A 20,705-nucleotide genomic window follows, 5' to 3' on the forward strand; every position below is an offset into this window, starting at 1 on the left:
GAGGGGGACCGCTGGGTGGTGATTGGCTACGATGCGGCAGGAATCTCGCGGCCGAGAACAAAAGAGAGCGTCCGGCGGGCGCCCTCCGGAGTAGGCGCTCCCGCCCGCCCGCCCGCCTGCCGCGGGCTTCGGTGCTGGGGGAGGACGCACCCACAGCCCGCCCGCCCGCCCGCCGAGCAGCCGGGCTGGCGCGCTCGGTTTCTCCGCGAAAGCCGGCCGTGTACCTAGGAATTAACCGACCGGCGCGGGAGGGGAGGGGAGAGGGAAGCAAAGCGGGGGGGATGCTGAGCGCGCGCGAGAACAATACTAAGATCGTGTTTGCGGTCGCTGCCCGAGGAGGAATTCGGAGGAGGCGCGAGGCCCGGCGCTCGCGCCGCGCCCGGAGCCGAGGGAGGCCAGTGGTGGCGGCGGCATGAAGCTGGCGACGCGGCGCCTGTAAGCTGCGCACGGCGGCGGCGGGGACCTGAGCGCGGCCGGACGTTGACGAGCGCCGATCGCCTGGGGGCTCCCCTCCCCCGCTGTCAGGCCAGGATTCGCCGGGCCTGCAGCGCCCCCCGCCCACCCCTAGCCTCAGCCGCCGCCTCGCCGCTTCCCCTCGTCGGAGCGGCCGCTCGCCTGCCCGCCCGGCTTGAGGCCCTCGGGTAGCGCGGCGCAGCCCGTCGGCCCGCGAGGGGGAGGCGGTCTCACGGCATCTTCGGCGGCAACCCAGGGCGATCAGGAAGGGGAGCGGCCGAGATGGCGCGTCCGCGGCCCCGCGAGTATAAGGCGGGCGACCTGGTCTTCGCCAAGATGAAGGGCTACCCGCACTGGCCGGCCCGGGTGAGTACGGCGGCCGCGCGCCCGCCCACCCACCATTTTGCCTTCATGATGGCGCGCCCGCCCCCTTTCCTCATCGCCTCAGCCCGGGAGCCCGAGCCCTCCGCTCCGGGACGGGCCGCGGCGCGAGACGAAGGTTCCGGGCCGCGAGCGCGACATCCTCCCCTCCAGCCTGGAAGGCGGGACTGGTCCCCGCAGGCACGGGCTGCCTTCCTCCGGGAAAGCCGATATTGACCCGAGAGCCGGCGCCTCTAGGAAGCGGGCTTGGGGCGGAGGCTTGGAGCCCGGGGCGGTAGATCCCCGGGTCTCGGGCGAACGTCGGGGCAGCTCGATGAGCGCCGTGCAAATGGCTGTCCCCGAGCTGGCTCGTGACGGTGACGGTGACGGTTGGGAAGGGATAGTGGTCACTCCGAGGCCAGCGGAGCCTCTTGGCAGCCCGTGGTCCATCGGTAGCTGCATCCTTCGCCATCCTGACTTGTTGAGTTTTCCTGGAGCGCGGTTCCGGGTGTCCCTGCTGCCCGATCATTGTCTGGATTCCTGCCTCCCTGGTACCAGTCGTTCTTCCAAACTGACACCAAATAGCCAGGTGCTTGCCGCTTGGCACTGGCCCGTGGGTCCAGCAAACACCTGATACCTTGTCACCTCCATGTTTGTTTTAGGTCGGATCCCATACCTTAACCTGGGCTTTTTACCACAATCCACAGCAGCTCTTCCTCTAACAAGGTTGTCACACTGGGCTCTTTCTCTAGAAAGCATCTGCATGTGCCATTACATTTTTTTTTTTTTTTAATTATAACCTCTTTTTGACTGAGGAAGAGATAGAATACATTCGTGTGTGCGTTGTGTTTTAAAATAAATCCTTTTAATTATTAAACCTGGAAATAGCAGTTGATGACTTGAAACAAGAAATACAGTGAAATGGAGGGTCAAGGCATCTTGGAGACTGAATTGCTATCTTTCAGGAGTAGAAATAAGCATGGGAAAAATGGGCATAGAGTATGGCTCTAAAATGTGTTATAGTTAAATACAGTCAAATGGAGATGGCCAGATGTCTGCCCCCCCCCTAAAAAAAATATACACACACATTCACAAAAGGAAGTGACATCATGGGTGGACAGATTGAAATTTCGTGAAGTTGAAGTAATGGATGGATGTGATCACTGTATTTTATATTTCCTTTGGAAAAGAATCATAGTTGTAGAGTGGAAAGTGCTTGGCCAGCATTTGGGGAATCTGATGTCTGGTTTAGGCTCTGCTAACAGCTAACCATTCTGCAACTATGAAATGATCATCTCTAGGATTCCTTCCAACACTTAACAACCTCAGATTTTAATGTGAAAAAATGGATTCCATAAAGAAGTTCTGGTAGGGTACTGGTTACGAATCAGGTTGTGAACTGCAAGGTCAGTAGTTCCAAACTACCAGCTGTTCTAGGGAGAAAGATGAGGGTTTCTGCTCTGGTAAAGATTTACAGCCTAGGAAACCCTGTACAGGGTCGCTATGAGTCGGAACTGACTCCATGCCACATAACCACTATTAGGCTGTAAAAATAATTTTTCACCATATGTGAAATGTTATGTTGTTAAATGCCATTGAGTCAGTTCCAACTCATAGTGACCTTGTGTAAGGTTTCTGAGGTTTCACATCTTTGTGGGAGCAGAAAGCCTTATCTCTCTCTCACAGAGTAACTGGTGGGTTCACACAGCCCGTCTTGTGGTTTGCAGTCTAGTCCAGCTACCTGTGTTTATGTGAACTGTAGGCTACCCTTACATAAGACCAAGTTTTCATGGTAGAGTAACTGGTTATTTTTCATAGTACAATACAAGATTGCTTAAAGTGGCAGATTTGTGACTTTTGGAATCCTTCAGAGAATTCCCCACATGTATTTTTAAAGTAAGAAATACAGCTTCAGGGTATACACATGAAACATATATCTTAACAAGTGAATTAAAACGTTACCATCATCAGTTGATCATTTCCTTACAACATAATGTTTTTCTTGAATGTTACCTAGAAAAATATCTTCTTAAAGTCAAACTTAAAATTTGATGAAATTTGTGATAAACAGCAAAGTGCTGCAGCAGTGGCCCTGGTTACATAAGTGTCATGGGACAGCTCCGTCCACTGGCATAGCATAGTTCTCAACAATGGTCTGCATCTGAGTAAAGTGAGCATTAGTATAGCATAGTTCTCAATAATGATCTGCAACCGAGTAAAGTCAGTAGAATCTGGGGATCTGACATGTGTTCCAGCACAGCTGCAGATCTGTACTTACCAGGAGCAAAGCGCTCAGAGAAGAAACAAGTTTACATGGGCCCCAACCTCAGCTACCCTGAGACCAGAAGAACTAGACAGTGCCCATTTGCTACCCCGACTGACAGTTCTGACCAGGGTCACAATAGACGGTCCCGAAAGGAATGGAAGAAAAATGTAGAGCAGAACTCAAAATCTTACTTTAAAAAACAAAAAGCCAGATATACTGGAAGTAGGAAATGGAGAGCTCCTTGAGACAATCTCCCTGAGACATATTTTTAACCTAAGACTGATCCTATCCCCTGTGATCACCTTTCAGTGAAATAGCAGAGGGACACAGAAACAATGGTGCTTTACTTTAAACCATCAGTATGAGGCCAAAAGGTCAACAATTAGTCAAAAGCAAAAATAAGATGAGGTAGAGAAACTAGAGTACTGAGAAGGGAATGAACAGAATGGAAAGAGAATGTTGCTATGTTATAGTAAACGTAACTACTGTCACTGAACAAGTTTTGTAGAAATTGTCAAATAGGAACCTAACTCGTGTAAACTTTAATCAGCTGGAGAACAAAATTGAAACGTAGAAGAGAAACAGAAGCAGTCCTGGCTATATATCTGTTGTTACTGAGTGCTGCTGAGTTGGTTTTGACTCATAGTAGCTTAGTGGTTACGAATCAGGCTGCAAACCACAAGGTCAGCAGTTTGAAACTACCAGCTGTTCCACAGGAGAAAGATGAGGCTTTCTGCTTCCGTAAAGATTTATAGCCTCGGAAACCCTGTACAGGGTTGCTATGACTTGGGACCGACTCATGGCACATAACAACAACAACTACAACAAGCCCTGTATAGGGTTTCTGAGGAGCAGTTGGTGGGTTTGAACTGCTGACCTTGTGGTTTGCAGTCCATTGCTGATCCTACAGCGCCACACCAGGAGTCCAGGTTATGTATCTAGGTAAAAAGTTTCTAGAGGTTTTAGTTCCAGACAAGGTAAACTAGAAAGTAAAATGAAACAAAATTTGCAATTCTGCCAATTCACACTTAACATAAGCTCCTCAAGGAAAGACCTAAGTCTCTTGAGAGGGAAAAAAAATATATAATAGTGAGTGACATGTTGCAATTTCTAAGAAAAGGTAAAGGCTAGAAAATGAAGAAGAAAAAGATAATTGAGTGTTGATTACTGTTTCACATATGTTCTCATTTTCTTTTCATCTCCATTCCATGGGGCATTATCCCATTTTGCACGTAACTATACCACTAGACCATAAAGTCGGTTTGAATCACGAGGTCAGTGGTTCAAAGCCACCAGCCAATCTTCAGAAACCCTATGCAAGGTTGCTATGAGTCAGAACCGACTTGATGGCGCTTAACAACAACATATCTTTGTATATATACTCCTGGTGTGATGCTGTAGGATAAGCACTGGACTGTGAATCAAGGTTGGCAGTTCAAACCCACCAGCCACTCCTTGGAAACCCTATACAGGGTCACTATGACTCGGAACCTACTTGATGGCACTCAGCAACAACATAGCTTTGTATATGATGAGATCAGATACTCACTTGAGGAAAAAATCTATTTATTCAAATGTCTAGTACTACCACTTGGTATGAAGGGCAGCTGTGACAGATTCGATTCTGTATGCCCCCATAGAATCAAATCACATGTAGGAGGATAAAACATCAGGAAGACAGATTTCAAATCATGATTTGTTGAAACGCTTTCGAACAAAGTTGGTTCATACTAGAAAGGAGATGTGAGCTCCTTGCTCAAGGAGATGTGTTTGGGCCGTCATCTGTGAGGATTGTGGGCCAAGAGGATTCTGACATCTAGAAAATTTGGACAAGTTGGATTTAACTCCTAACTCATCCTTACACTGCATGACTTTGGGCATGCTTTATAATCTTACTAGGCTTCAGTTTACTAGTCTATAAGACAGATAATTCTCACGTCACAGATTGGTTGTACATAAAAACACCAAGCAGTGGTGCTTGAATGTTTCCTTTTTCCTTTCTACATTTCTAACTCCCTTGTATCACTATATTGTTTTTCATTATAAATATTTCTCTGTCAATTTTCAACTCAGTGTTATACTCTCTTCAGTAGATAACATTGTTTTCCCCTCTATTTTATCCTGAAATTTTTCAAAATAGAGAAAATAATTGTACAGTGAGTACCCGTATATCTACCATCTAGATTGTGCAGTTAACACTTTACTCGGAAAGCCTATACAGAGTCTCTGTGAGTTGGAACCAACTAGACGACACTTAACAACAACATCCATATGTAGCATGTTTTATTTTAATGCATTTCAAAGTTATACATAAGTATAATTCGCTTCTAAACACGCACGCATACTAGTATATAGAGTTCAGGATTTCTTTTTATAGATCCTCATTTTATTCCTTTTGGAGTGAAATTTACATAGCATGAAATGCATTTATCTTACCAACAGTATTCCATTCAGTGCACTTGATAAATTTATACACTGGTACAGTCAAACCCCCTGCTAAGATAGAGAAAACTATACTGATACTTGGGATGTTCCTTCATATCCCATCCTAGTTGATTCCTGTCCCTCTTCTTCTGTTCAAATGTGTTGTTTTAACATTAAACAGCAGCTGCCTATTTCTAATGGAGTGCATTTTATTGTGTGTGGTTTTAAGAAGGAGAAGTTCCTTAATACAAAATGTTTCAAAAACAAGTCTCAGAAGCTTCTGTGTCCTATATTGCTAAAAAAAAATTGGAGCATCCATCTCTAGAATGTGTAAATTGACTTTAAATTAAACAAAAGGGCTTCAAAACATTTATGGAAAAGTTCCATTTTCTTGTAATTCAATTTTTCCACAAACTTTTTAAAGCCCCATTGTATATTTGGAAACCCTGTACAGGGTCGCTATGGGTCGGAACCGACTCGACGGCACTTCACAACAACAACAATTGTATATTTGTACTTTGTACTACTATTATAAGCATTATAACATAAAACTAAAGCAGTGAAAGATGATATAAATAATATTTTAAGTTGTTTTTTTTTCATAATAGACTTATTGAACTCCTGTTTAAAATTGTAGTGGCAAAATATCATTGACAGCAATATATTAAATCCGTATTTAAAATTGTCTTGAATTCTGAAGTATTTTATTTACTTCTTAGATCTGATTAGATTGACACAATTTTTATCTTCTAAAGAGATTTCTAGAAAAGAAATGTCAGCTAGGCCATTTCCTTATTATTTACTTAAGCTTTCATTATTGGTATTTTCTTTGTAAGGTTCTTCTTAGCCACTTGTTCATTTAGTGAGAGTTACTTCCATTAAACCTGGGAACGTAGCGTACTAGGTTATGCATGGGTCTGTTCACCTCAGGGTCAGCTGTTTGAATCCACCAGTTGCTCCATGAGAGAAAGCTGAGGCTTTCTGCTTCCGTAAAGATTTATAGCCTCAGCAACCCTGTACAGGATCCCTATGAGTTAGAACTGACTTGTGTAGCAGCAGCAGTTACATTAGAAGCAGATAATAGAATCCATTATTCTGTTCACCTGTTGTTGTTGTTGTTAAGTGCCGTCGAGTCGGTTCCGACCCATAGCGACCCTGTACAGGGTTTCCGAGGGTGTAAATCTTTATGGGAGTAGAAAGCCTCATCTTTCTCCCGCGGAGCGGCTGGTAGTTTCGAACTGCTGACCTTAAGGTTCGCAGCCCGATTCGTAACCACTACGCTACCAGACAGAAATGGCTGTAAATCACAGTATGCCAAAGGGAGTAAATGGGAACTCTAGCATAAGACTGAGTAAGGAAACTAGTGTCCATTTATATGTGCTAAATATTAGGAAGTTTTATATTTTGGCTAAAAGAATACAAAACTGAATTAGAATGTTCTGCTGTTTTCTAAGTCCTCGAAATTATTTGTGTATCACTTGCGATACGACATTATTCCTGTTCTAAAAGGTTGGAAAAACAAAAAGCCTGAAAACTCTTACTGCTTTTTATTTATCTTCAACTAACGAGCTTTTTTTTTTTTAATTAAAAAAATTTTATATGAGATCTCACAAACATTGCTAGTAGGAGGGTAAATTGATATAATCACCTTAGAAAACTGGTCAGATCTAATAAACACACGCCTACTATGTGACTCAGCAGCATAGTCTAGGCAAATACCCAAGAGAAATCAGTGGTATGTTCACCAAAAGACTTGTACAAATGTCCTTATACTTACCAACTTTACTCATTTTAGCAGAAGATTGAAAAAAAATCCAAATGTCCATGAACTGAAAAATGGGTAAAATCAGAATACATATGCCCACAAAAATACAGGTGAACCTCCAAAAAAGAAGGTTGAGCAAAATTTGATTCTGTTTACAGGGTGGAGGAATAAGCCAAACTGATCCATGGGGAGGAGGTAAATGAAGTACTACCCAGAAGGAGGCACTGGAATGTTCTGTATCTTGATCTGGGTGGCTACATGGGTGCATACATATGTCAACATTTGTCAAGTTCACATTTAAGATGTATATACTGTGTAGAATGTAATTGTACTTCCTCCTAAAACCACTGATTATATGAGTTGTGAGGAAAAAGAAGAACCCAATATTCCAAGCATCTTCATAGACTGAATTTCACCATTCTTAGTTCTCAATGGATTTTTTTAAATCACTTTAAATCCCAAATCCTTCCTAATTGTGGATTTCTATTCCCTCTTGAGTAGCTCAGAAACTAGGAGGGTGTAAGTCAAAAATTATTGCATAATATTGCAAAATCATACAACTTTTTTTTTTTTTTAAATCAAAAAACTTTTTAAAAAACAAAATAACAGCAACAACAATTATGTCTCAAAGAAGGAGCCCTGGTAGCATAGTGGGTTATGAATTGGGCTGATAACTGCAGGTCAGCAGTTCGAATCTACCAGTTACTCTAAGCGAGAAAGATGAGGCTTTCTACACCCATAAAGATTTACAGCTGTGGAAACCCGACTCACGCTTGCTCTGAGTCCAAATCGGCTGCACACCATATAACCACCAGCAGCATTATGTCTCAACATATCCGCCATCTAGGTCTATATACTTATGAAGGCGGCGTTTCCCAAAGAATTCTGTGCTCTTTGATTTAAACCACATTAAAATGATAGATTTGGAATCATCTAGGGACTCAAAATCGTGTTCCTTTTAAATATTCTTTGAGTTTGGGGAACAAAAAGCCTAAAGGGGTAAGATCAAGGCTGTAGGGTGGGTGGGATAAGCTTTCCCCAGTGAAATTCTTATAGGACAGTCCCTCAAAGAATCAGCAGGTACGTTGTTAGGATGGGGTAGGGAGGATCCTTGGTGCAACTCTTCTGGCTTTTTTTCAAACCAATGCAGTTTTGAATTTGCTTAAAATTTTTTCTTCAGGATCCCCCCTTTGCAATCCTAAAAGTCACCATAGCTTTCTGAGCTGAACTCCCTGCTTTGAATTTAACTGGCCCAACAGATGCCCTCAAAAACCACTATTTTGACTAGACCTTTTTCTAGAAAGCACCATATCGAGATTAGAAAAGTTGTCTGCAGCCACAACTGGTCACATAAGCAAGTTTAAACACATTTCGTTTGAAATAAACCAGTGACTCTATGACCTGAGAACCTAGTAGTGATACTTTTGGACTGCTGTTCTAATTTACTACTGTAGATTTAGTGCTTTCTCCTTAACCTCTTTTTAGTTTTGGTTTCTGTCTCTGGTAGTGGTTTCTCTGCATCAGTCTTTCTGTTATCTCATACTGAGCCACTGCTTATCCTGTTTTTGATCTGGCTCCCAGTCTTTAACTTGACAAAACTTAAGATAAAGCATTTAGCCCTGATTCTTGTGATGGCACGGTGGGTTAATGCACTGGATTGCAAAGTCGGTTTGAACTGCAAGGCCAGGGGTTCAAGTTCACCAGCCACTCCTTGAAAACCCTATACAGGGTCAATATGAGTCAGAACCGACTTGACAACACTTAACAACAACAAAACTGTGTGTGAGGAAGTGATGGGTATTTTTTAGTTTTATTTTTCCTACCAACAGATTGAATTTTCAGCAATTTTGAAACATAGGTAGAATTAAATAATTAAAATCTTCCCATACTTTTTATTAATACAAATGTTGGTTGGCAATCCTCAGTTTCTGATCCACAGCAATAAGCTACTAAAACATGGGACTTTATTTCTGGACACCAAGCCCCTAAATTTCAGAGAATCACTTGGGTCTTAAATTCTTTATATCTTAACATAAAATAGATGTTTAGAAGTTTCAGAACTTTGGCCTGCGTCCAGGGAAGTCCATCATTGATTCATTGCTCACGTAGAGTGGCAAAGGGTCCCTCAGCCTTTTCCCCACAGACTGTACTCACTATGCCAAGGAACTGGCTCAGGGAGCAAGTAGGCAACTTAAACCTTCAATATCAGTAAGTACTTTCCATCTCAAACAGGTGAATATACATGATACAGCCTGTTTATGATACCCTTAACGCTGACTATTTCCCCATAATCTGGAAAACTGTATTACTTTTCAGAAGTCAGGTTTTTACTGACTGGCTTTGTTTGTTTTGGGAAATGAGTGATAGTGTAAAATGATACACAATTTCATAGAAAGCATCTAGTTTATTGGCGTTTAAAAAAGTATCGGAGGCTACTACGTATAGTTAACATTAGAAGAGAAAAGATTATTTCTGTTTTTTGTCTCCTGTTGGAGAAGAGTCTTCAGATGGTAGCTCTGAATCTAATTTGCTTGGTATAGTTACCTAGTACGTGGCCAAAGGCTTCCTGATCACTTCTACTGGGACTACTGAAAATATGGTCTTGTTGCCAGAGAAGAGAGAGGTACAGAAACAAAAATTTTAGAAAGTTCTTTTAACAATTTGGTAGAATAACTATGTTTATAAATCTAATAAATTGAGGTATATATTTTATATGCATTTTAATTTCATATTTCTAGAAATTACTTTTTATTGTATTTTACAAAACTATCAGCAGCAAATGAGAAAAAACATTTTTAAAGGGGGATTTTTCACCACAGATAATATGTTGTTAAGTGCCAACAAGTTGGTTCCTTCTCAGTGTAGGGTTTCTGAGGAGCACTTGGTGGATTTGAACTGCCGACCTTGTGGTTTACAGTCCACTGCTTATCCTCCAGTGCCACCAGGAGTCCACATGTTGTTGTTAAGTGCCATCGAGTCAGTTCCGACCCATAGCGACCCTGTTTCCGAGGAGCAGCTGGTGAGCTTGAACCACCAACCTTTCAGTTCAAATGGCTTTGCAGTCTGATGCATTAACCCACAGCGCCACACCAGGACTCCAACACATAGAAGTACTGAATTAAAGGAGATCAGCAGTGATCCTTGCACCTAAGACAATTTGTTCATATTGTAAATTTAAAATGGAGTGTGTTGAGCTTCATGTTATAAATATTAATTTCACCTGTTTAAAAAATGTTTAATAACATTTTTGTTATTAAATGTCAATAACATCAGTTGTAGAAAAATTAGAATGCCTGTACCCAGTTATTAGCAGTTTGCTGTGTGTAGCAATAAATCTTAAATGACTTTTAATGACTGAATTTTTAAAAAACTTTTTATTGTGATTAGTGTGTAAGTTGACAAAGCAAAATGGTTTTCCATGAACAATTCACACACATCTGATTGGTGGCATGGATTATAGTCCCCACTGTGTGTGTGTACACCATTATCATTTGCCCTTTCTTAGTGTTTCCTGCCCGTCTGAGCCTTGTACCTGGGTATATGCTGCCCTTTTGTTCTCCTGTGGTTGATTGTTCTAAGGAATGCCTGCCTCCCTGGTGTCATTGGTCACCTCATAGGCCTGCCTATCATGTGGCTGTAAGGAGCTCTGGTTGTTGTTGTTGTTAAGTGCCATGGAGTCGGTTCCGACTCACAGCGACCCTATACAGGGTTTCTGAGGCTGTAAATCTTTACGGGAGCAGAAAGCCTCATCTTTCTCCCACGGAACAGCTGTGTTTCAAACTGCTGACCTTGTGGTTTGTAGCCTGATTCGTAACCACTACGCTACCAGGACTGCTATGGTCACTAGCTGTGCGTTGGCGCTAACGCCAGGGCACATCACCATTTAGTGGCTGTAAGCTGAGCCAGTGAGGGTGAGTTCAGTTCCAGGTCTGAAGGGTGTTTAAGGGCCGTGATCTCAGTCCATGGTCTCACAGAGCAGTTTTATTAGTTTGAATTTTGTTCCACATTTTATCCCGCTCTGTCCAGGAACTCCTGTAGTGATTGATCCCTTTGGTCTCAGGTTCCTGGAAGTGTAGAGACTGAGGTTCATGTGGTCCATTAGTCTTTGGACTAGTTCAGTGAATATATTTCTGTATCATCATTTGTGATAGTTACCAGGTAATTTATGATATGATGTTGTTACGTGCCGTCAATTCAGGTCCTGCTCATAGTGATCCTGTATAGGTTTCCAAGATTTAAAAAATCTTCACAGGAACAGAAAGCCTCATCCTTCTCCCGTGGAGCAGCTAGTGGGCTCAAACCTCCTACCTTGTGGTTCGCAGTCCAGTGCTTATCGTATGGCACCACCATGCCCTCAATATATGATATAGGCCTATTATAAATTATAAACACTTACTATTATTGGGCATTTATGTTATTTCTAGTTTCTGCATTTGTAAACCACTGCTGTGAAAAACCGTTTTCTAGCTAAATGATTATTTCCTTAGAAGAGAGCTTTAGAAATCAGATTCTTGAGTTAAGATACAGATGTACATTAGAGCTTTGGTTTTATCTTGCCAAATTGCCCTCCCCAGGATTTTTAGCTATCTTGCACATTCAATAGTAGAATGAGAGAATGCTTGTTTTCTCAAACATTCATCAAAAAGACATTATTTAAATTAAAAATTTGGGGAGAACTTAATAAATATATTTAGTTGAGTTAATTTATTTGATTATAAGTTAGATTGAATATATATCAATCTGTAAATAATATATGAACTCCAAAAATATCAAATATGTGAACGATTGTTTCTCAACATATCCTCCATCTAGGTCTTCTGAGAGTGATGTTTCCATCTCTTTAACCCTTTCCCAAAGAATTCTGTGCTCTTTGATTTACACCATATCAAAATGGCAGTTTGACATCCTCTAGGGATGATGTTTCTTTTAAGTGTTCTTTGAATTTGAAGAACAAAATGAAGACTGAAGGGCCAAGATCAGGGCTATAGATTGGGCTGGAGTAGTTTCCAATGAAAACCTCATAGGACAGTCCTTGCTATCCTCAAAGAATGAGTAGGTGCATTGTTGTGATGGAAAACATTCCTTGATGCAATTCTGCTGGCTTTTTTCTCAACAGTGCAGGTTTTGGCTTTCTTAAAAATTCCTACATAAGCCCCCATTATCATTTTGTGTCCTTTGAGAAAATCTATCAAGATTATCCCTTTGGAATCCTCAAAATAGTCACTGGAACCTTCTGAGCTGATCTTTCTTGTTGTTAAGTGCTGTTGAGTCGGTTCTGACTCACAGAGACCCTGTGTAGAGTTTCTAAGGAGCAGCTGGTGGGTTTGAACTGCTGACCTTGTGGTTCGCAGTCCAGTGCTGATCCTACAACACCACACCAGAGTTGAACTTACTGTCTTAAAGTTAACAGTCCCAATAGTTGTCCTCAGAAGCCACTATTTTGGGGGCCATTGTTTTGAAGGCACCCTAATGAGATTAAGACAAATGTATTACTGAGAGAATTTGTCTGTAGCCATCCACTGACTGTAGAGATATGTTTATACATGTTTTGTTTGGAATAAACCAACAACAACATCAATACTTACTGCCTTATGCTCATTACTAAGACATTAATTATACATCGAGAGACATCAAAGAATCATTGAAATCAATTCTGAATGATTGCATGGTCTCGACTTAGTACAGATTCCAGAACCTTGATGTGTGAGAGATACCAGTGATAGGGCTCTGTGGGAGCTGTTGGTCAAGTGGATTCTGACTTACCATATAAACTGCTAATAGCCTGTGTAGACTTTTGTCAGTTTGCTTCATTTCCTTTTGTTGTCTAGTTGCCATTTCTATGTGTAACCTTCTTACATCTTAATTAAAATAGAAGTAGTAAATGAATTTTTCTTTTATACAAGGAGGCTTCTAAAGTTCATGGAAAAATGGATTAAAGTATAATGGCATTTCCCCACAAACTAAGGAGGGCCCCTAGTATCTTCCCCCAGCCTGGATAAAAATTTACTATGTGTGTATAAATAACCAGAGTCCAGTGTGGTACTATAAGATAAATGCTGAACTGCTAACCACAAGGTTGATGGTTCAAGTCCACTAGCTGCTCTTTGGAAATCCTATACAGGATCTCTCTGAGTTAGAGCCGGCTCGATGGCACTTAACAACAACAGCAATGTCAATATCCATCTATATAGCTTCTGTGGTTCTGTGGTAGGATTCTGCCTGGCTTCAGTTCTTGGTCAGTACAGCTCATGTGCAGCTACCACTCCTCTGGCCGAGGGGACTTGTGTGCTGCTATGATGCTGAACTGTTTCCAGCAGAGTTTCCAGGCTAAGATGGACCTGGAAGAGGCCTAACAATCTCTACTTTTTTTTTTTTTTTCCCCATTTTCTTTTCTTTCTTTTTTTAAATGTTTATTGTGAATTATGTGATAGTTTACATGGGAGAACATAATCATCCTATCGTATTGTTTCATTGCCATGGTTACAATCCCGTCCATGCATCATCAACCAACCAAAGGGTACACCCTGCAAGCCTGCGTCCCCCTCCGCCACCCCACCCCTCGTCAGCCCACAGCCCCTCTCCTTCTCGGGGTCTAAAGTCTGTAGCCGCTCCATTTCTCCACGTCATCGTCTCCGCCTCCATCGCTGGTGTCTCGGCTTCTCTGGGTAGGGTCCCGCTCTCTGCTCTTCTCCCTTAGTGGTCCCAGGAACACTCTGCTCCTAGACTGCAGAGTTAATCACTCCCCTCCTTTTGCTACAACACGTCTACCTTTACATTTAAAATAAGGAATTATAATTGTTCTTAACTCTGTTCTGGACTGCTCCTTGAAGACTAAGTAAATAACTTTGAAAAAATTCCTAGATTTTAGGAATGAGTCATTGTTGCCAATTGATTCGGATGAAGTATAGTCTAGTGGCTTTTGAACTTTTTTTTACTGTAACTCACAGTAAGAAATAAACAGCAATTTTCCATCCTAGTACAACCATACACACACCAGAAAAAAAAATTCGCCAAAATTTACCTACTATATGAGTACTTACTATATGCTATGTATTCTGTTATCTTTGTATTTAACTTTGTAAAAAAATAAAAAAAAAAAACAGGTGCAACTCACTAAATCAGTTTCATTATCTGCAGTTTGAAAAGTGTTGGAAATTATTTGAGTTGTATGTGTATATATAGAACAGTAGTTAGATTTTTGACTTGCTAACCGTCTTGGGCTTTTTATTTTGCTGTGGCCACAGGCTTATGTGAAGGAAGATCACATGAACATGAAAAATGAAAGTGATACTGGGTTACTATCCAGGCTAGTATTCTCCTTTCTCTCAAAAGACTAAGTATACAAATCAAGCATTTCTACTTTCATTTTCCTTTTAATCTTTGAACTGCAAGTGGATCCACAACTTTCTTGAAGTTCTTTATATTTATATCTGTTTGCATTCTTAAGGGTACTACATACAGTTTGATTACATAATATTCCCTGACTGATAATATTGAGGCTCTGGAGTTTTCTTGGGTTTATGGGATTAGACTGGAGGTACCAGACTGTGTAGGATTGGGTTGAGGAACTTTTGTTAAATTCAGAAGACTTATAGGGAGGGCAGTTTTGATGTGCCTTCTGAGGTAGAAGTAGTCATCATGGCTAACATTTCTAATGGTTCTGTTGTATTTCCACTTTGTGTCTAATCAAAAAGAGATTTGCTTGCTGCTAGTAAGAGAACCTAGCATTAAAGATAAGGTGCTTTGCAATTTCTGCAATGGATACATTTCTGAGAAATTTTATATATTCCATCTGGCTGTTTGATTGACATATACAAAGTAAGTACATTAGAAATGACCCCATTTTACTAAATGAAAATACCTTGGAACAGAAGGGTAAGATTAGGTTAATTTTTGAGTGCCAGGTTTTCAGGCACTCTGGTTGTTCTCTAGGTGAGCCTTTTGACGTGCTTCACTGCTTTTTACTGACTCTGTCTTGCACTGTGCAGAGTGGCTGGGGAGGGACAAAAGCCTTTGATAGAGCTGTAAAATATCATGGTCGCCAGTGTCCATTCTTAATAAGCTCTTTGGGGCAAAAGTTGATTTAAGTACAAGGGATCAGGTAACCCAGAAGCAACAGGTCCCTTGTCCGTGTCCTTATATTGTGGTAAAAACAAATTAGAGAAGTAGAGCAACCAACAAGAGGCAGCATTTAGGGAGTTTGCAGAAGTGGAATGGAGATGAAGGTGATTGAAGGCTCCACCAGGGCTGCTGCTTACAAACCCTAAGAAGCCCTTGAGCACCCCGTGTTCTCCTGGTAAGCAGTGCTCTCCAGATTTCACTGCATTCCTCATCCGAATTTGACTTCCATGTAATCGATCACTTGAACGGCTCTCTCCACAATCTCCTTTTACTTTGATGTGTTATGTATTCACCCTACAAATCCTCATTTATAATCTGCCTTCTCTACTCCAGCCAATTGTATCATGAGGGCAGCTGAACATCTCATAAGACATGCAGACTCACACTGTCCAGAATTCATTTCCTCTGGGTCTTCAGTGCAACCCAGCAGTTCCTTCCAACTTTACTTTTTCCACAATTATTTTACCTTCTTATTTCACATAGACAATAGAGTCCAATAGGTTTGCACTACAACTTCTTATCCTTTGCTTATAAGTGAAAACCATTACTGTCCGTGCTTTCTCTCTTCCCTCTAACTCTAAAAGAGGGGACATAAAACTTCAGTCCCTTTTCCTAGGAGAAGGTAAGGTGTGGGCAGATATTAAATCCATCTCAGAATATTGCCTCTGCCCCTCAGCAGATTAATGGGTTTCGACAGATTATATACCTTCTGGGCCTTGTTAGTCTCATCTGTAAATGGAAACAATGATTCCATCTTTTCAGGGTCATTTCAAGGATTATGAACGTAGAAACCTAGAACATAAAATGTGATTAAAAAAATATTTGTTTCCCTCCTTTCCTCTTCTCCCCTTTTCTCTTCACTAATACTTTCCTCCTCCTGGTTCTCTTGCTTAATCTCACTTGTTTTCTGTCATTCATTCAACATTCAATCAATGTTTTTCAAGTGCTTTCTGTGTTCCAGTCACCCTGATGTGTCCTAAGGAAAAAGAAGTGACCTAAATGAAGTCTTTCTTTTGTCGAATTTCAATAATCCCTCTCGTAAATCTCCGCCTCCTTCTCCCTACTAGCTCTTTCTCCTGAGACTGGAGATAATAAGTATTGGACTGCATACTCTTTCAGGCAGGGCTCTATCTCTCTGATCCCAGTGGTAGCCAAACTTCTTAAAGAACTGGCGTAATTACTTCTTCCTCATCCCTCCACTGAAACTGCTTCTCCCATAAGCACCATAACCCGCCAATCCAAAGAACACACTCCTACCATTAGCTTCTGTGGAATTTAATACTGCCTTTAAAATAGTTTCTTCTCTTGGCTCCCGTCATTTGTTTCCTCCCTTGGTTCTTCAACTTCTCTGATCATAGCTTCACAGATTCATTTGTTTTATATTCAACCACCATTCTTCAGACATCTTTCAAACATCTATCCATTCCATAAATGTTAGCATGAGTTCAAGTTCACATATCCTTTTGCTTACTAGATAGCTCCATCTGGCAGCCCCTCAAGTACTATAAATTCATCTTCAAAATGAATCTAGATGTCCTTTCCCACCCAAGTATTTCTGTCTTAGTGAAATACTACAGTCTACCAAGTCACCCCCCAAAATGAAGACCTTAAATCATCCTAGATGCTCCCTTTACCTCCTACATCTTATTGACCACCTGGTGATGTTATAATAAATAGGTTGATCCAGTGGAGACCTCCAGGTCATCCTGTTGAATGAAAGTCAAATAAGGTTGATTCATCCTGTAGCCCAGGACAATGTAAGGATGCTGGATTAAAAAGAACATGAGACATATTCATGTTGTGAATGGGATATAATTTCAGTAAAACAATATATTACCAGCAGGAAAAAACAAAACAAAAATGGCAGTCTGTTTAGCTATTACAGAAACAAGCAAACTGTTCGCTGGGGAACCACCAAGGAAAGCAGTCAAGTCCCTTGAGAACAAATCCCCCTTCAAGACTGAAACTCAAAGGGAACACATGAGCAGGCGTATAAACTCGCTGGTGACCACGTTGGTCTACATGTGAGTGGAAGTGGGGGGAAAGCAGAAATGAAGCTATTGGGCTGAGTTCGACCATGTTCCATAGACTCCTGTCGACTTCGAGATGAGAGAGGAAAGAGGATGGACGTGCTGGTTGGTCCAAAGTCTGGGGAGACTTGGAAACTCCTGTGTCCAGAGACATTGACCTAGCCATGGAGGGCTAGAGCGGATAGTGCAGATGAAGAGAAGCTGATAATGAAGTGAGGGGAGACACACAAAAACACCTAAACTTGCATGCAGATAGTATCCATTGGGCCTAGCTTCGATGGCCTGATGACCAGAGCTCTACTAGAGGAAGATAAATTTGTTAAAGGAAAGAAGTATAAATTACTACAATTTGATGAACTTAACCTCTACTTATGGATGTAATAGCTCAAAATACCAACTGAGAGGGAAGGAGTCTTCACATCAAGGATCAGTCCTATCCCGTCTGTACACAGGGTTGATAGGGATGGGCAACTTAGACATTGGCTACCTAAAATGGGGGTCAGGGAGCACTATAATGATGCCCTTCTCCAGGGACTGGTCTCTCCCAATAATATGTCTGACGTGTGAGAGATGAAATCTGGCCATCTAGGCTTCTAAAGGAGCATTCGGGTTGTGCTTCTTCTAACACAGATTTGTTTGTTATTCTGGCTGTCTATGGGACTTCTGATGTGGTGCTGTAGGATCAGCAATGGATTGCGAACCACAAAGTCGGCAGTTCAGACCCACCAGCTGCTGCTCAGAAACCCTGTACAGGGTTACTATGAGCTGGAACTGACTCAATGGCACTTAACAACAACAACTTTTCTATACTTATAATTTCTTTTATTCCAAATTTCATGAAATACATTCTTAATTTCTTGAGTATCATTTTTGAAAATGGAAACTTTTTTAAACTTGGAATTTTTTCAAATTCAAATTTGGCTTCAACATAAAGATTTGGATATTTGGCGTTTCATAGTCATTTTCAGAATAGATTCTAATTGCTGTTGTGGTTGTTAGGTGCCATCAAGTTGGCACCAACTCATAGCGACTCAGTGCACAACAGACTGAAACACTGCCCGGACCTGCGCCAGCCCCAGAATTGTTGCTACACCTGAGTCCATTTCTTCTGCCACTGTGCCATTCCATCTCATTGAAGGTTTTCCTCTTTTTCTCCGACACTGTTTGTACCATACATGATTTCCTTCTACAGTGACTGGTCTCTCCTGATAGTATGTCCGTAAAGTATGAGAGACAAAGTCTGGCAATCCTGGCTTTGAAGGAGCATTCTGGCTGTACTTTAGGCAACACAAATTTATGTGTTCTTTTGGCAGTATATGGTACTTTTAATATTCTCCTCCAACACCATAACTCACATGCATCCATTCTTCATTGTTCAACTTTCACTTGCATATGAGGTTATTGAAAATACCATGGCTTGGGTCAGGCACACCTTAGTCTTCAAACTGACATCTTTTCTTTTGAACACTTTAAAGAGGTCTTGTGCAGCAGATTTCCCCAATGCAATATGTTATTTGATTTCTTGAATGCTACTTCCATGAGTGTTTGATGGTAGATCTGAGTAAAATGAAGTCTTTGACAACTTCAGCCCTTTCTCCATTTGTATGGATGTTGTTTGTTGGTCCAGTTGTGAAGATTTTTGTTTTCTTTACATTAAGGTGCAACCCGTACCAAAGGCTGTGGTCTTTGGTCTTCATCAGTAAGTATTGTAAGTCATCTTTGCCCTCAGCAAGCAAGGTTGTATCCTCTGCATCTTGCAGGTTGTTAATGAGTCTTCCTCTAATCCTGATGCCACGTTCTTCATATGTTCCAGCTTCTTGGAGTGTGTGCTCAGCGTACAGAGTGAATAACTGTGATGGATGAATGCCACCATCTCTTCTGTCCACTTTTCTAGGTAGGGCTCTTAGGCTCCACTCATGCTCTTCCTTCTTGATGGTCCTGGGATTGTCTTTTCCTTAAATGAAAGATCAATTACTCCCCTTTTTTAGTTATACATCTTTTACAATTATAGTTGTAACAATCACATAATCCTGCTAACAGTTAAAATTGAATCATAAAGTCCTATCACAATCATTCACCTTCACCAGATCCATCTAGAAATTAGGGTAACTATTCAGTGGGGGTTCTACCTTACTCCCCTCGCCCCCCCCCCGCCTTATTCTGAAACTAAGCACACTCATGAGCGCTTATAAGTCAGCCACTCATGCCTTTGTAGACACCCCTGCCCCGCATTTTTGATTGCCAGCATCTAAATGCCTCACCCTGGTGTGGCTGTGTGGGCTATGGTTTGAACCACATGGTCATTGGTCCAAATTCACCAGCTGCTCCTCAGCAACCTTATACAGGGTTGCTATGATTCAAAACCGACTCAAAAGCACTTAACTACAACAGCAATCAACCCAGTACACTGAAGAAACACTCCAGAATTCTTCATTCTGGTTGGAATTTTAATTAACTGCATCCATAAGCAAAAGTCTGGTTCATCAAATTATAACAATTAGTACTTGCTCACAGTACCAAAACCATCTTTATCTTCATCTGGTTGAGTCCTAGTCAGCTAGCTACCCAAGGTAGGTCAGATTGGTACTAGCTGCAAGTCTGTGAGTTCACATACTCCTCCCTGCACTTCAGACCAGCTGGATGCTTCTTTCACAGCCCTAGCTCCTAGGGACTAGGTCAGTGCCCATGGGCTCAGAAATTCACACATCTTCCTAATCTTCAGTCCAGCCAGCCCATCCTCATCGCTCGCTCTCTCAAGGTCAACGGATGTCGATGGAACATGGTCAAACGCAGCCATGTCTTCATTGCTACATTTCCCTCACTTTCACTTACAAATAGACACAGATGGTCACCAGCGAACATACTAGACTACTTGTGGGTTCCCTTTAAGTTTTAATCCTAGAAGAGGGTTTTCCCTGATGGGCTGACTTTTTCTTGCCTTGATGCCTCCAAAGCAAACAGCTTGCTTGACATTCAAATTGCCAAATAGTTTGCAGGTCTTTCTTTCAATAAAAATTTTCTGTCCTCCCAGCAGTTCTGGGTTGGTCTGCATGTCTTTTCAGATGGGAATGTTCCTACTGAGAAGGTTCTAGGTAGAGCTCAGGATTCTATCTAAGGCTTGACAAGAAGACTGTTTCCCAAGGCAAATTCTAACTTTCAGCAAATCTAGTGAGTTATAGGCTGAAGACAGGATTACAAGCTCTCTGTCATCAAATTACCAATGTTCATTTCTATCAGATGTAAACATCTACTTTACAATAATAGGCTGGGGAAACCAATATCCACA

At 41.6% G+C, this 20,705-nt stretch overlaps 1 protein-coding gene across 1 annotated transcript in view; it reads left to right on the forward strand.

Moving 5' to 3' along the window:
- Positions 1-149: 149 nt before the first annotated feature.
- The window catches only part of LOC102826429 (hepatoma-derived growth factor-related protein 3-like), an 88,701-nt gene continuing 68,145 nt past the window's right edge, over positions 150-20,705 (forward strand). The window contains exon 1 of the mRNA XM_006870927.1: positions 150-819. Coding sequence (XP_006870989.1) covers positions 736-819 — 84 coding nt within the window. The 5' untranslated portion in view covers positions 150-735. The remainder of the gene's footprint in view (positions 820-20,705) is intronic.

Source organism: Chrysochloris asiatica, unplaced genomic scaffold, assembly GCF_000296735.1.
Source record: "Chrysochloris asiatica unplaced genomic scaffold, ChrAsi1.0 scaffold00156, whole genome shotgun sequence".
NCBI classification, from domain to species: domain Eukaryota; kingdom Metazoa; phylum Chordata; class Mammalia; order Afrosoricida; family Chrysochloridae; genus Chrysochloris; species Chrysochloris asiatica.